The sequence below is a fragment of the Sus scrofa genome, chromosome 13, assembly GCF_054392235.1.
Source record: "Sus scrofa isolate SSC_HxYL_T2T_F1_AM1 chromosome 13, Sscrofa_HxYL_maternal_Yorkshire_Landrace_v2.0, whole genome shotgun sequence".
NCBI classification, from domain to species: domain Eukaryota; kingdom Metazoa; phylum Chordata; class Mammalia; order Artiodactyla; family Suidae; genus Sus; species Sus scrofa.
This window is the reverse complement of record NC_139395.1, coordinates 142,309,811-142,327,063: the sequence shown is the minus strand read 5'-3', so window position 1 is coordinate 142,327,063 and position 17,253 is coordinate 142,309,811. Positions and strand designations below refer to the sequence as shown.

General features: G+C 43.9%; 1 protein-coding gene across 2 annotated transcripts in view; it reads left to right on the top strand.

Moving 5' to 3' along the window:
* The first annotated feature begins 2,145 nt into the window (after positions 1 to 2,145).
* Positions 2,146 to 17,253, top strand: part of P3H2 (prolyl 3-hydroxylase 2) — a 157,267-nt gene continuing 142,159 nt past the window's right edge. For both annotated transcript variants that reach the window (XM_021070049.2, XM_084990714.1), the window contains exon 1: positions 2,146 to 2,783. In XM_021070049.2, coding sequence (XP_020925708.1) covers positions 2,310 to 2,783 — 474 coding nt within the window. In that variant the 5' untranslated portion in view covers positions 2,146 to 2,309. The remainder of the gene's footprint in view (positions 2,784 to 17,253) is intronic.

Here is a 17,253-nt window from a genome sequence, read left to right as displayed (position 1 = left end):
GTTGTGGACTAGTGGTTCTCAATCTCCTCTTCACAGTAGAATCTCTTAGGAAACATTTAAAAATCTCAATGCTCAGGCCATACACCAGACCAATTAAATTAGAAGCTGTTAGAGTAAGAACCAGCTATCAGTATTTTTGTCTTCTCAGACGATTCCAGTGTTCAAGCAAATTTGAGAAATCAATTGAACATTTTCCATAAAGTCAGGGTTGTGCAGAGAGAGATGAGGGAGTAGGACATGCAGAAAATTTGAAAGCACATGTCAGTTTGGGGATCAGCAGAAAGTTCGGTATGGCTGCCACCTGTAAGCTTTTGATTCTGTGCCAGTGCCAATTCTCCCCCTAAGTTTTCTTAGATCCTTCAACCAGAAGCCAATTTTGCAGGCTCTGCATTTCTACAGCACTTTGAACCCAGTCTAACAGGTACCATTTCTCCCTTGTATTATGGTCCTAGTACATGATGTTTATCTCTGACACAGCACTGTGAGCTCCCAGGGATAAGGATTCTGGCTACTTTGAGAGTAGGTATCCAAAGATGTGAATTTAATTGATATATATTAAATGATAAGGAAATATCACAGAACTTAGATAATCCACAGCAAAGCATCCTGGCACTTTGCTCTCAGTCCCACTCCCACAGCAGGACTTCCTGGCTAGTGTGCTTCAAAACCCTCCACAAGTGGATTAATAACGATGGACCTCAAAGTCTTTATCTGAAAAGAGAGAGAATCCTTAGAGCAAAAGTCTGGGCAGAAGACCCAAGGACAAATTCTGGATTAGTGAACATTCAAAGTATTCAGTACATACCCAGCTCCAAAGTGGAGCTTTTCCATCAGTAGGATAAGCCAAATGAGTGTGGTTTGCTGGAGAAAAGTTAATAAGAGCATGACTCTTTGGGGGTCCTTGAAGTTACAGCACCAAGGCTGTTTATGGTCTGTGTGGTCAAATTCAACACAGTTAATGAAGGAAGGAGCACAAAACTCTGGCAGTCTCCTGGGCATTGTGGTGATTCCACACAAAAGCCTTCTATGGAAGAACTCACATCAACTACATGATAAGTGTTCTTTCCTGTTGCCCTTCCCACTTGCTCACCAGCCTGTTGGCCAGGGAGTCTTTGATAAAATTGCCACAAGCACTAGGAGCCCACAGGAATGCTTATAGGAGGAAGCCTGGAATCAAAGGTCCAGTGCATAAGCGCTCAGGAATCCTTGTGAGAGTGGGAAGCCAAGGAAGACGAAAGAAGGGAACACCTTGGCTCAGAAGGTATTTACCACAGAGGAGAAGCAGAGGAACAGGAAAGCCTGAGCTAGCCCTTCGGAGTTTGGCAGCCACTTCTGTCAGGGTTCCCATTCCTAGATTGATGCTCATTGCTTAAGTCCGGGGGATATTGGATTTATTAAATTGCCTCTTTGTTTAACTCTTACAATGAGAATTTATATCTGAAAATAATTTGTCGTGTTGGGACATTGGTGTACTGTAGGCGATGAGACTGAGGCTCCTTTGTGCGGGATCACAAGGCTGATAAACTGACAAGCAGAATGTTAAGCATAGCTGCTCCTTCCTGCAATAATTCTCTCGGTCCTCTGACACCCTCATCTGCACAGAAAGGTGGGCTATTCGTTGTTCCCTTGGCCCTTCCCCTTTCCCCAAGGCACAGCCACAACCAAAGTGGGATGAGAAGGCAAGGGAGGACTTTCCTTAAAGGAAGCGGCCCTAAACTTTGATTCCAGTGGCCCAAGATTGAGTCCTTCCTTTGTCTTTTCACTGTTCTATAAACTTGGACTAATCACTTTTCTCCACAAGCCACAAGTTTCCTCACAGCCTGAGATGGAGCTTCAATGCTTCACGTGAAGTCGAAAGGCTTTGCAAACGTCGGACAAATTGCGGAAAACGATGAGAGCCCTCATCTCACTAAGCTGCATTTTTTCCTCCCTAAAAAGGGAGTAATCATATCCATTCTGAAAGGGACCCCACTTCAGGCTCTGCTTGCCCGCTGGATCCTCAGCGGCACTGGCTCCTTGGCTGGCACTGGGGTGTGCAGCCCCTGGCCTCCTGGCGGCTGCGAGCCACTCGGGAAGGCTCCGGCAGCAGGAGGAGCATGTGAGCTGTGGGCGTCCCTTTAAGAACGGCCGGCCGGGCCGGCCTCCGCCTCTCAGTTCGCCGAGCGCGGCCGGTCACCTGAGGCTCAAAGGGCAGCCGCTTGGCGGCGGGGCTGGCGGTTTCGCCCGCAAAGACAAGAGACCGGACTAGGACGCCAGCTGCCGGGAGCCGACTGAGTGCGGGGCCGGCCGGCGCTTGTCTGCGGCGGAGGATGCGGGAGCGCATCTGGGCGCCGCTGCCGCTGCTGCTGCCCTGTCTACTGCTGCCGCCGCCGCTGTGGGGTGGCCCCCCGGACGGCCCGCACCAGAGGCGGGAGCCCGAGCCCGGGCCTCTGCAGCCCTTCGACCTGCTCTACGCCAGCGGCGTGGCCGCTTACTACAGCGGGGACTACGAGCTGGCCGTGCGCGACCTGGAAGCGGCGCTGCGCAGCCACCGGCGCCTGCTGGAGATCCGCGCGCGCTGCGCCCGCCACTGCACCGCGCGCCGCCCGCTCGCGCCCCCGGGCGCCGGCCCCGGGGCCGAGCTGCCCTTCTTCCGCTCGCTGCTCGAGCGGGCTCGCTGCTACCGCAGCTGCCAGAGCCAGCGCCTCGGGGGCCCCGCGTCTCGCCACCGTGCCAGCGAGGATGTGCGCAGCGACTTCCAGCGCAGAGTGCCCTACAACTACCTGCAGCGGGCCTACCTCAAGGTACCCAGAGCGCACACTTCACGTCTTTCGCGGCGCCGGGATGCAGTGGAGCCCTCCCCCGGGACACCTGTCCCCTGTCCGTCACTCTGCTCCTTAGCGGGTCAGACTGGGTCTCCTCTAATGGTTCTGTCTCATGTGTGGATCTAGCCATCTGGTGGCCCGTGTTGTGTAACCAACACTAGATGAACCTGGGCAAGCCATTAGCTCTCTCAACATCCACTTCTATCTCAAAAAGGGGACTGTACTGATAAGATGATGATTCCAGTACTGTCTGTACGTTGGCAGAGCCGAGTCCACTATAAGGTCTCTGGGCTTCATTCCTTGATCTAGCGTCACCCTGGTTCTCTTCCATCTCCATTCATACATCCTTTCTACACTCCGGTGTGCACCTTTTCTTTGAAGTTTAAAAGAAAGCATTCTGTGAATGGCAGAGTTTAAAGTAGACTTGTTCTGAAACCAATTCCTCTGTCTTTTCCCTTGCACGTACAAAAAGAAAAAAAAAAAGGATCTAAGTTTAAAGAGAAGGTATGCGTGGAAGAGGAGAATCTGTGTGAGTCAGTCTCACCAAAAGTGTCTATCTGAAGTTCTGGCTCTTTCTCTTTTGATAGAGGGCTTCTAGTTTCTGGAGGTAAGCACTGGACTGAGTTATTAGAGGATATCAGAGGTCCTCTTCTGGTTTTATTTCTGTATGTTCAGCTTGCCTGAGGTTAGTGTCAGGCAAGTAGATGGGAAAGTAGACTGTATATTTTGACATTTTCCCCACATTCACAATTTTGAAGATCTGTGTGGATGCTTCAGCAGAGAGCATTAAGCCTGTATGCCTCAATGCCCCACTCTCACTCATCCATATTGCTCTCAACTTACACCTTCTCCCTTCTGCCTTTCTATGTCAATATATCATTGTCTCTTCTGCAGCTGTTGGAGAACTGCCAGCCAGTGGACCCGGCTGCATTTCAGGGGTGGTGGAAATACACACCATGTACAGATATTCAGATGCCTTTTGCAGCTCATGCGGCAAGGTTTCTGCCCTCACAGTTGACAGGGCTCTCTGGAGATTTGCAGTTGTTGGTGGAGTTCAGGAAATCGGAACTGTAACTAACACTTAACTCCCAGTGCTCTGGCAAAGGTGCTAGAATTGGTATCTTGGGTAAGAAATAGAGAGTCTGAATTGGTCAGGATTGGTCTTCTACTTGCTTCTGCATCCTGATGGATATGCTGAGGCCTGTGTTAAGAATAAATCTGCTTTCTTTTCAATGAGTGGCACAGTTTTTGGTCATCTTACAGAAGTCAGTCAGTAGTAGGTAGAGAGGACCCCAAGTTCCTGACAGCTGAAGATATACTAAGCTAGTTCCCAGAGCAGAACGTGGGTTCCTGTAACACTGTCTTCCCAGGAAGACAGGATGTGAGGTAGGCAGTCCTGTTGATTGTTCTGTCACACATCTTGGGCACATTCTCCTTTCCCAGGTCTGGAAAAGGAATGCACATTTATTTTCCATCCTATCAAAGTAAGTAACTATGAGGTGACTCTCAAATATGGGTTTCCTTGGTTCTGTAATTAAGCTTTCTTCACTGCTAATGTTCCCATTCACCATTCTTCTGCTCCCATCTCCAAGTTGGAAGTCAAGGAAGATAAAACTATAGGTTTAACATGCCTCAGTGTTTTGCAATGAATTGATGACAGGAGTTAGTCACTTGTGAGTTCCTCTGTGGGTGAACTACTGGGTGTGGTCTGATGAACTGATGAAGCTTAAGAAGACCTTTCAAAACTCTGTGAGTTCATGTGCTGATGTCTGTTTTACCAGCTACATTTCTGAGAGCAAAACAAATCTTGCACCTTCTCCCTGTTCACCTCCACTCCAATAGGTACCGTTTCTTGGATCTGTATAATTGATAAGGAAGACATCTTTTTACCCCTTTAGAAATTCATTTTTGATGGGCTGGAGTTTGCAGGAGCATCTTTATGAGCATCAGATAAGGTGTACAATGGTTCCTCCTTTCTTCCCTGCAAGAACTCCACAGTTTTAACCTTTGCTTGACTTCTTGGGAATTTCACTTATAAACAGATGCATACATACACAGACACACAAACACATACACACTCTTTGAGAGTAAAACAAAACTCTCAAATAACGGTATCTTTGGGCTCTGACAGATTTGGTGGCTAAAGCGTTCGTTCTCTAATGATTGAAGTGTTCCCTGCATTTGCCTGCCCATGATAATGGTACTTGGTGCTGTTGCATTCCTTTGGACATCAGTGATCCAGTTTGTACTTGAAAAAGATAATCCTGGGCCAGATGGAATTCAGTGATGACTGCAGCCAGGGTTAGAGAACTGTGAATCCTGCAGTCCAGTCAGAACTAGCAGACTTTGTAGAGATAAGGAAGTACATTTATTCTCAGCGAGGGGTTTACAAACTATAGAAGCTCTTGGGAGATGCTGCTCCCCTGCTTCCCTCAAGTCCCAATTAGTGAGCCACTGATGGAAGCAGATTCTTTATGCTTGACTGTTGGAAGGGAAAGATTGAGAATTGTGAAATCTGAGGCCCCTCGAGATCAATTTCTCATTTCACAGATGAGGAAGGAGAGATCCAGATAAGGAAAGGGGCTCACCCAGTGTCACATATGATTTGATTTGATGAAATGAAAACAGGACTTGGGAGTCAGGGGTCTGGGCCCTGCCAGTGATGGACCAGTCTTGTGTACACCCACTGCCCCATGGGGTCACCTCAGGTCCTAGGAATGCTGAGGCCCCACGACTATCCTGTGCCAGATTTGGACAGCTCCGAGGATGAGTCAGTCTTTGTCTTGTGAGGTAATAGATATGCATTGCATTTATCTTAAGGGCTATTCTGTAGAATCTTCCTTAAGGCCTGGCACATTAGGGGTTGTCTCCAACAGCTATAAGGTGGTAGTTCCACTTCGCTCCCAGCCACACTTTTTTGGTGTAAAGGCAGGATGAGACTCCTCAAACTTTGAAATTTTAGTATATCAGTTTGTAAGATATAACTCATGATTCAAAGCCTGAAATCTAAGATAATGCTTTTAGCAGAATTGTCTCTGCTTGGAAATCTTCACTGGTTCCCCCTTGCTACTGTATTAGCCCATGGTGTCCAATGCAGCACCCCCAGCCTGGCTGCCCCTGAACTTTATAGCCCAATGTCCTCCCACTCTGCCATCCTTTAGCTGGAGGGGATAATGTCTAGTTAATCATATGTGTCTGACACTTTTGCACATCTGGGCTTCATTTATTCTTCTTTGGGAGGCACATAGGCTCTGGAATGCGACTGATCTGGGATCGAACTTTAGCTCTTCAATCTCTAGCTCTGTGACTGTGAGCAAGTCACATGAACATTCTAAGCTTTAATTCCTCCATCTGCAAAGCGGAGAAATAATAGAACCTACCTAATAGGTTTAGGTTTAAGAGAGGATTTATGTACAGCACCCAGGACGGGACCTGTTTCTTCCTTCCTTCCCTCCTTCCTTCCCTCCTTCACTCCCTCCCTCCTTTCTTTCCTTCCTTTTCTTCCTCCTTTTTTTCCCTTTCTTTCTTTCTTTCTTTCTTGCTTGCTTGCTTGCTTGCTTTCTTGCTTTCTTTGCTTTCTTGCTTATTTTTACTGCTGCACCTGCCTCGCATGGAAGTTTCCAGACTAGGGGTCAAACTGGAGCTGCAGCCTGCTCCACAGCCATGGCAATACCACATCCAAGCTGCATTTGTGACCTGTGCTGCAGCTTACAGAAACGCTGGATCCTTAATCCACTGAGTGAGGCCAGCGATTGAACCTGCATCCTGAAGGTCATATGGGAGGTTTTAACCTGCTGACCCACAATGGGAACTCCAGGACAGGGCTTATTTCTGTTTCCAGAAACACTAGAGACGGGAATTCTTATTAGCTGTAATAGTAGATTTTTCCCAACTCCTTCTCTGTGCGCTCAAAGGGTAACTATTTTACCACATATGTACCTATTTCTGTGAGGCCCTCTTTCACTGCTTCTGTAATCCCCAACAGTCCATTATTTCTCATGCTTCTGAATATCCACAGTAAAGAATATGTTCCTCTTCTGTCTTGTGTCACTTTTAATCTTGTTCTGGAGAGATTCATCTATTTGTTCGTCACTTATATGAGCTCCTTGAGATCAAGAATGGTGATAGTCTGGAGTTCCCGTCTTGGCTCAGTGTTCAACGAACCTGACTGGTATCCATGAGGATGCAGGTTTTATCCCTGGCCTTGCTCAGTGGGTTGGGGATCCAGCATTGCCATGAGCTGTAGTGTAGGTTGCAGATGCGGCTCGGATCACTATTTGCTGTGGCTCTGGTGTAGGCCAGCAGCTACAGCTCCAATTTGTCCCCTAGCCTGGGAACCTCCATATGCTGCAGGTGTGGCCCTAAAAAGGCAAAAAAAAAAAAAAAAAAAAAGAATGGTTATAGTCATTGTTGCACCTCCTAAAGTAGGCATTCCCAGATCTGCAAGACTGCTTGATGGATGATCATCTGGGCATTAGCACTATGATTTAACATTAGAAATTTAGATTCAGCCGGTCTGAGTTGAGTTTTAGCATTGATAGTTCCCCCCAAATACCTGAGACAGGGGGCAGTAGCAGTAAATGCTCAGTATATGCTCATTGAATGAATAGCTTGGTGGCTTGTGTATGAAATATTGTTGAGAAAGATTTCTGTGTGGTGTTTTCTCACATTAGTTATTTGGTTTCTTGGCTGGTCATTTGGGGGAGAAAGTTAAGAAGGACTGTAGATTGCTTGGCTTTTCACTCTTTTCGCTTGCAAGTTCTGGTAAATGTTGCAAACCTCCTCTCCCCACCCCCACCCTGCATCTTTTTTCCTAATTTAATCCTTATTTCCTAAAACTCTGCTTTGGAAAATTCTTGACACACTGTGCCTGTTTTATGTACATTTGTGGAATTTAAACAAATGCAAGAGAGCTTTTTCTTTTTCTTATCTGTGTACTTTAGAATCAGGCATACTTTGACAATATCTGTTTTTCTTTCAGTGTTCCCAGACATTTAGTAAAAGGAAACAATTAAAAAAAAGACAACCAGTGCTGTTTATTTACTGTTTTACTTAAAACAAGCTTGCCCCTCCATGTTTTTTTTGTTTCTCAGATGGTGCTTTGTGACATTTGACCTTTGTTTTTCTTCTTAAGATTAGAGGGCGGTAAGAAAGGAAATGCAATTAAGTTAAGGAATTCTATCTCCCTCCTGGAGTCATCTCCCTAAACTTTTTCTCGACCATAATTTATTTTATTAGTGGTTTCTAGAAAATAAAAAAGGAAGCACAAGGATTTTCTTCACTCTTATTCGGCTTTATCAGCTTCTTTCTCTTTCTAGATGATTGCCTCAAAAAAAAAAAAAAAAGTTTGAAACTTAGGCCACATGGTATGTGCATGATATATATTCTATTAGTTCAGAATTAAAAAAAAAAAAAGCCTTTCCCAAATCCCATGTTTAAATCTCTTTTTACTTGTATGTAGACTATGTACATTTTGTCCTCAAATTATTTCAAGTAGGAAGTTGTTTTTATGTTTTCTTGCTTGTTCTGAAATTTTCTAGTGGTTATTTCCTCAAGGGATGAGGCTTTTTTTTCCCTTCTTATAATTGGTCATCTTGTGTTTGTGTCTGTGCTTCAATCATCCAAATCCACTCTTCATCATCTTTCCATCCCACTCCTAAGAACAAAAGCAAAAAGAAAGGAAACTTGGGAGAGCCTTTATGTAGCCACCTTTTAGGTCCCTTAGGTCTAATGCTAAGGAATTAGAATTTCAATTGTTTCTTCCTATGATGTTGACCATTTAAAAGCTCCGCCTGCTCTTTGTCAATCATCCATTTTGACTGCAAAGGGGAAGTGCCACAGCAGCTTAAAACTCAATTAGATGAGGGGAGCAGTTGCTTACAAGTTTTTTCCTATCTTAGTCTGGTGAATCAGCGATTCCTTTACAGGTTTTAATAAAAGAAAGTAATAACTGCTTGTCCCTCTTCACAGATCCCATCTCTGACAATCAAATGCATTCTGTTACTAACATCATTTGCTCATTGAGAAACTACAAAGGGATAGCTGTGAGGAATTCTTTTTAGGAATGTTAGATAAAAATGTCAGCTTGCTTCATGGATGGAGTTTGATAAATTCTGACAGGTTTGATCTAAAATGAAAACTGAATGCATTTGTTATAATAATGATTCTTTAGTTTTGCTAAGGAACTGAGTAAACTGGGATGTCTTAGAATCCCAAATTTGAGAGAGCTAGAAGGGCCTCCAAGAGAGCATCTTGTTCAACTCTCTCTTCATGATAAAAAGCTGGTTTGGGCCAGTGAAGTAGGGGTGAGAGAGGGAGGGTTAAGTTATTTTGCTTAAGAGATGTGGTCTTGCAGGGGTGAAGCGTGATGATTATTAATACTGCAAAAATACTCCAGTTTGGACTTCCCGTTTTGGCTGAGCATGTTGTGAAGCCACCTAGTATCCATGAGGACATGGGTTTGATCCCTGGCCTCATTCAGTGAGTTAAAGGTCCAGTGTTGCCGTGAGCTGCATCGTAGGTCATGGATGTGGCTCAGATGTGGCATTCTTGTGGCTGTGGTGTGGGCCAGCGGCTGCAGCTCTGATTGAACCCGTAGCCTGGGAACTTCCATATCCAGCAAGTGTGGACCAGAAAAGCAAAAAAAAAAAAAAAAAAGCTGCAGCTTGAAGGACTTTTAGAAATCACGACATCTATCTCTGTAACTTAATAGCAGATGACACTGGCTTCAGCGGTTCCATGACAAATCAAAGAGGGTCAGTAAGTGAAGCTGGGTCCAGCATGTGGAGATTTTAATTTATAGCCCAGGGCTCTTTCCAGACTCTGTGTAATGGGCATGGCTACCTCCTGAGGGGCAGGCTGTGAATCAGAAGTGCCATTGAGACCTGCAGTGGACCTGTTGCCTTCAGAGACAGAGCAGACACAGGGCCCAGCTTCTTGGACCACCCCTCCCACCCTGTATTTTCATTCACATGATATGTGGGTCACTTAGCCAAGAGTCACAGTTGTCTGGTGGAAAATTTTGCATTTCTCATTAGGAAAAATACTTTCTCTTGTCTTTTTTTTCCATTCAGCTTTTCTCCTATAATTCTTGTTCTGTCCTTTTATTCATCCTTTCTTTCCTGGTGTCTGACTCCCTAGCTATGTAATTTCCATTAGAGCTGGCCCAAACACATCTTAAAAAAAAAAACAAAAACTGACTAGGAGTCAGCCTTGTGTGTGCTCTGCTTTAATGCTGTGTGTATGATTTTCAGGTTTTAGTTCTGAAGAGGCCTGCAGGCTATAGTTAGGAGAAGCTGATTTCATTTGACCTATCCCCTCTCTGACTGACTTTGTTTTCTGGTCTTATTTCTCGCTTCTCTCTCTCCTTTCTCATTCCTTGCCCTGCTGGTGTTCCACCCAGTGAAGTTACTTACATCCACAAAGGAGAGGTTGAGGGGATCAGTTCGAGGGAAGAGAAAGCAGGTTGTGGTAGAGGTACTGGTGTTCATAAAATGAAGCCATCAGAGCCTCTTATGTAATTTAATTTCATGCACAAACACAGGCATCTACTTCTATGAAACTCTTTTTATGTCCCTTTCTCCCATATGACTTGTGCAAGAGTTGGGCATATATTGGGATAATTATTCATTTCCCTCTCCTCTCAGCTCCCCATCGCTCTGCAACTGCTCCCTGCCACATTCATAGAACATCTGTGTTACCATCCTCCCATTTTAGAGGTAGGAAAATAAAGTCTGAAAAAAGAATCATCCAAATGTATCCAGCAATTTAATGGAAGAGCTGGCATTAGAATCCAAGCACCCTGAGTCCCACCTCTGTGACAATGCTGATGACCACTATTTGTAAATGCACACTGAAACCACACTCAACAAAAATGAATATGAAACATATAGCATGCCTCTTACATTATTTGCCAAATGGGATAGACCCTGAAAATAAGAGCTACCTTATGTGGGTGTTATTCCTTGCCCCACTTATTCTGCCCACCTCTGGGAAAAACGCAGAAGCCGGAACCTGGATTCATGATGTTCCCCAAGAAGCCTAATGAAAATGAATGAGGCAAAGAATCTCCTTTGGAAGGGAAACGAAAGTGTAAAAGCTGGAAAGAGGGAGATCCAAGAGGTCAGATTTTCCAGAAGTTCATGTCTATCAGAATGATCCTGCTGGAATTCATTATCTACATGTCAGGGATTCAGTTTTTGTGCAAGTAAAGGGACACTGCTGAAGACTGAAGTGTGATTATCCAGGCACTCTTGGAGAGGGATGGAGAAAAGCCAAAGAGATAATAAAATAAATAGAACTGAAACAAAACAGAGAAACTGTTAACAAACCCTGAATCACAGGAAAGTTAATTGAGCCAATTTTGATTTATTCTTCCTACTCGAATGCGAAATTTTTAGCTTTTACTTTGCCAAACTCAACAGGTTTGCATGAAGAAATCAACACATCATTAGGACACCAGACACAGTGAATTACCTTAAAATCAGATTTGGTTCTTTTCAAAAATGATCTCAAATTATAGTATCAAAGACTCATCCAGAAGACTATACAAATTATTTCCCCACTGAAGTTGGAACTATTTTTGAATAATATTTTTTTCAGATTGAATCCAGGATCAACACCCAGCATTTGATTGTAGCACATGGCATTTAGAAATGCCGACTGGGATAGAAACTTTCACAGCCAATCATTGTTTCTATAGGATGACCAAGGGCTCAGTTAGACAGTGGAGTCTGCAGGTTTTCGAGGCATTTGAGCTGGAGTTTCTCCACCTTGACTTATTGATATTTGAGATGAATAACTCTTCGTTGTGATGGGCTGTCCTATGCATTTTAGCGTGATTAGCATCATTCCTGATCTTTACCTACCAGACAGAAATGGCAACACACCTCACCTGGCTTCTAAGCTGTGACAACCAAAAACATCTCCATATACTGTCTCTTGGGGTCAGAATCAGTCCAAATGGAGGACCGCTGCTTTAAATCTGTAGCCATACTTAAGATAACCAGATGTTAAGATTAGACAAGTACAAAACAAGTTTTTGACAACATATGCTAGGTGGCAATGTGCACACTAATGAAGCGTGATATTTATGAAAACATTTGGTGATAGCGTGATACCTTTTATAAGGGGAATTCTGTTGGAAATAGAGAATCTTTCTCCAAGATGCAAATCCCTGAGCTCATATCCCTTAACTGGTCCTCCCTTGTGGCTGTGCTAATTCAGTTTATAGGAAAGACCAGAGGGTCTAGCTTCTCTCTACTTATCATCTGAACATGACAGGACAGGTTGCTTTACCAGTACAAACTAACACCTGTTCGTTGTGAACTCCATACTCCAGAATTACTATGTTTCTTATTCAACTTGGAAAGTACCCAAACTCAATCGTTTAAAAATAATCCACTGCAACTCTTAGTTTCTTGGAGTTAGCTCTTTATCACATATCTTCTCAGAAAGTAGCTTGATTCAAACATAAACTGCCATCTTATAGAAGGCTGGAAAGTGCGGAAAATGAGAGGAACCCAGAGGAAAGAGGAAATAATTGAAAGAGAGAGAGAGCATAAACAACAAATATTTATTTGCTTTTTTTTTTTAGGGCCGCGCCTGTGGCATATGGATGTTCCCAGGCTAGGGGTCGAATTACAATTGTGGCTCCGGCTAGGTAGGCAGGATCTGAGCTGTGTCTGTGACCTACACCACAGCTCACGGCAATGCAGGATCCTTAACCCACTGAGTGAGTCCAGGGATCGAACCTGGGTCCTCATGGATGCTGGCCAGATTTGTTAACTGCTGAGCCATGACGGGAACTCCAGACAACAAATATTTAATTCTTAGAGTTCTGGAGGCTGAGAGGCCAAGATCACAGTGCCCATAGATTCAGTGTCTTTGATGTAACCTAACATGGCAGAAGGGGACAGGGAGCTTTCTGGGGCTTCTTTTTTAAAGGCATGAATTCCATTCATGAAGGCTCTGCTTCCATGACTTAACCAGCTCCCAGTGCTTGCCCTCTAGTACCCTGGGGACTAGGTGTCAACCTGTGAATGTTGGGGGGACCCAAACATTCATACCATAGCAGAGAGATGCAGAAATAGAGGGAGAAAAATGGAGAGATGTTGGAAAAAATTAAGTAAAGGAAGGCAAGAATTCTAAATCAGAGTCCAAGCAGGGCCCCACACATGAAAGGAGTTGACGGGAATCCAACATGGATGTTGCACCCTCTGAAATCCATGTCTCTGTAATAAAACAGAAGCAGATGATGGTCCTTCTTCATTCCTGTAATTCCATTGGCCCCATACTTGGCTGAGATGTTTCTGCCTTGATAAAGCCCACAGTAGCAGAGTCACTCAGCTTCCTGTGTGAAACAGAGAGGGAGGGAATCGCTTTGGGGGAGATTTCACATGCACCTCATTGAATATTTACCAAATGTTAAGGGAAAATGGAAATACTATTTTGCCATTTCATGTCTCTCTGATATCCCAGGTATAGCAAAATGTTCTCCTTTTCTTCATTTTGCAGTAGGGACCCTGAAGCTTGGAAGGTTAAATGGTATGTATGAGATCATACAGCTACTGAATAATTTGAATCTGAATCTGAATCCAGGTTTTTCTGATGACAGAGCTGAAGCTCTGCTTGACTTCTCATAGCTTGGGTTTTGACATGAAACAGACCTATATTCAAAAGAGTCCTACCTTTTATTATTTGTATGACACTGGGAATGTGCACGTATATGAACTTGAGTTTCTCCTCTGGAAAATGGGGATAATCATACCTGCTTCACTAGGTTCTTTTTACAAGTTAACAAAAGAGACAGTAGGCTCACCTAGGTCAGCGCTGACACAGAGGTGCAGTTAACCCTTGAACAAGATGGGTTTGAACCACGGGGGTCCACTTATACGTGAGTTCTTTTCAATAGTAAATACTATAGCATTTTATGATCCCCAAGTGTTGAATCTGCAGATGTTGAATGGTGGATAAAGAGGACCAAACTGTAAACTATATGTGGATTTTTGACTATGCAGAGGTTGGTCCCTTAACCTCCCATGTTGTTTAAGTGTCAACAGTACTGATTCCTTGCCTCATAGCTGCTATGCAGACAGCAAATTTGCAGGGGACTAGGAAAGGCAAAAAGCATAGTTAGGTAAATATGTCATGATAAACTGAGATGCTAATTATATGCACAGTAGGTAGAGAAAACTTTGGGACTCACAAAACAAGAACTTGAGGAGTTCCCATTGTGGCTCAGCAGGTTAAGAACCCAATTAGTGTCCCTGAGGATGCAGATACAATCCTTGGCCTCGATCTCTGGGTTAAGTAAGGATCTGGCGTTGGTGCAAGCTGTGGTGTAGGTCGCAGATACAGCTCAGATCCAGTGTTGCTGTGGTTGTGGTGTAGGCCGGAAGCTGTAGCTCCAGTTGGACCCCTAGCCTGGTGGCCCTAAAAAGAAACAAACAATAACAACACAAAACAAACAAGAACTTGGCCTGCTTAGCTACCGATTTTAAGTGGAATTCCCTATACATCGGAATGTAGGCTTACCAGTCTTCTTTTACCATCAAACTGAAACAGAAGTCATCTTCTTAATGAGAACTTGGGACTGTTTTTTTGCTGCTTTGAGAAAAGCCCTTTTGCTTTCTCTCCATTACATTCTCCAACCCTCTGATTTCATAATTTCCATGAGATTGTAGCCTTTTCTTTGTATTTTTCAAGAAGTGGACTCTGTTCAAACACATTCCAAACCTTCGCTGTTTCCTATTAACAGATAAAATCTCTTCCCACAGACCGACACATCTTGGGAATTTTAAACCCCTTTAAGCCTCTTCACCACCCTGATCTCAAGTACTCCTGGGAGATGACCTAGGGTTGGAAATCCACAAATGTTTCTTCATCACAGGCACCAAAAATAAGACTGCTTCTTGTATAATAGTCAAGTAAATGGGAGAGTAGCTGAAATAAAAATCTAGAGTTAGGAGTCCAGGAATCAAGCAATTTAGGCCCTGCCCCCAGTTCTGTCACTAATGCCTTGAGGTCTCCATTTGGACAAGGGCAGAATTGGACCAGATGGTGTATAAGAACTCTTCTACCTCTACCAGCCTGAGATGCTAAAATACTTTAGTGAACTGGTACAGTGAGCCAGCAGTTACCAATGAAAGGAGAAATGATAAGATAATGTAATAGAATACAAAGTGATAGAAAGGGGACAAAGTTGTTTAAAAGGACAAAAGGGTCATTCCCATTGTGGCACAGTGGAAACGAATCCGACTAGGAACCATGAGGTTGCGGGTTCGATCCCTGGCCTCACTCAGTGGGTCAGGGGTCCGGCGTTGCCATGAGCTGTGGTGTTGGTCAAAGACACGGCTCGGATCTTGAGTTGCTGTGGCTGTGGCATAGGCCGGCAGCTACAGCTCCAATTCCACTCCTAGCCTGGGAACTTCCATATGCTGCGGGTATAGCCCTAAAAGCAAAAAAAAAAAAAAAAAAAAAAAAAAAAATTAAAAAAACAGATAAAAGGACAAAGGATAAGAGCTACTTTCAGCATGTCTGATGCTAGTCTTCATCCTTGGGCAGTCAAACATTTTAAAGTAAACCTTGAAGAAAATAGTGTTTAATGCGGAGGAACTTTAAGAGGAACCAGATAAACTAAGACATGTTCAGGAGGGACAAAAAGATATTGATAAAAGGCTCAAAACCATGTTTTATGAGAAACAATTGAAATAGGGATGGATAGACTATACCCACAAGCAAAAAAAGTGGCTTTTGAAAAGATATAAGACAATTGTTCTTCATCTCTATGGCACCTAGAAATTGAAGTCGGACCAAATAACAGAAGTTACCAAGATCAAGATCTTGGCTCAAATATGGAAGACTTTCCTGACACGAACAGCTGTTCAAATATAATAAATAGCCCAAGAAGGTGCTTGAACATGAGGCAGACAAATGCTTAAATAGAGAGGTTGCATTTAAGGTTCAAGCATTAAAGCAATGTTGAAATAGAAAGATTTAACGTATTTTCCAATACAGAGTCAATGACTCCACCATCTTATGGAATGAAAATTTGTCTTATACCCATAGATAGTGTATCTGCAAAGACGTTTTCATGGGCAAAACTTTATAGCTTTCTCTCTTTCCTGCTTCTTAATTCTTGCTAATGTAATCTTAGACCAGGGTCACCAGCATACTCCCTATAAATAGCTTACATAGGGCAAAAAAAAGGAAAGAAAAAAAGAAAAAAAGCAGTGCCAAGGTCCTAAAACTCACATGGAAATGCATACTCAAAGAATGTTTAAACAAACAAACAAAGAGTTCCCGTTGTGGCACAGTGGAAACGAATCCAGCTGGGAACCAGGAGCTTGCAGGTTCAATCCCTGGCCTCGCTCAGTAGGTTAAGGATCCGACATTGCCATGAGCTGTGTTGTAGTTGCAGACGGCGGCTTGGATCTGGTATTGCTATGGCTCTGGTATAGGCCAGCAACAACAGCTCTGATTAGACCCCTAGCCTGGGAACCTCCAATATGCCACGAGTGCAGCCCTAAAAAGCCAAAAGCTGAAAAAGAGAGAATATTTAGCAATAACAATACCATATGTATGATCTGCATCAGGCCTCTGATTTCTGGCTCAAGTGTGCCCAAGATAACATCTGAAAAGGATTTAGTTGCACTTGCATCATACCAAAAAGAGTTTTTAATTAAATGGATAACGCCTGATTAGACCATCCATGAGCCTCTCTTAGCAAGTACAGCATGATATACTCTGAGAACCAAATTTCATTTACAGAGCCTTGGTGGTGCTATTCTAATTTGCTTCCTTTGTGGGCTATCCAGAGGCTGACCTGAAAACCTGGCTGTATTCCATACCATAGTTCGGTTATCAAACCTTTTGCCAATGTCAATTCTGTTCGGTTTCACATATAAGTTGCTAGGGGGTCTGCCCAGAAGATCATATTTAAGAATATTTAAAGGATATTAAATATTCCTAAAGAATGTTTAAGCAATATCTTCACCTGGTACCCTCCCCTGTGCCATTATTTTCTTACTTTCTAATTGGAGGGAGAGGAGTGCTAGCTACACTTGGGGAGAAGCGGGGTGGAAGTCCAGGTTCCCTGCCCTAAGAGCTGATCAAGGGCAAGGGGGCAGCAAAGGTTTTGCCGCTGGTGTTTGGCTGAGGTTGGGTGGATATTATCACAAACATTTCTTTGCTTTTTAGGGCCGCACCCACTGCATATGGAGGTTCCCATACTAGGGGTCTAATTGGAACTACAGATGCTGGCCTGCACCACGGCTCATGGCAATGCCAGATCCTTAACCCACTGAGAGAGGCCAGGGATTGAACCCACAACCTCATGGTTATTAGTCAGATTCGTTTCTGCTGCGCCATGGTGGGAACTCCATGAACATTTCTGTTCGATTATGCCTAACTTTTCTGGTCCTTTTAACTAAAGAATACATGCTTTGGG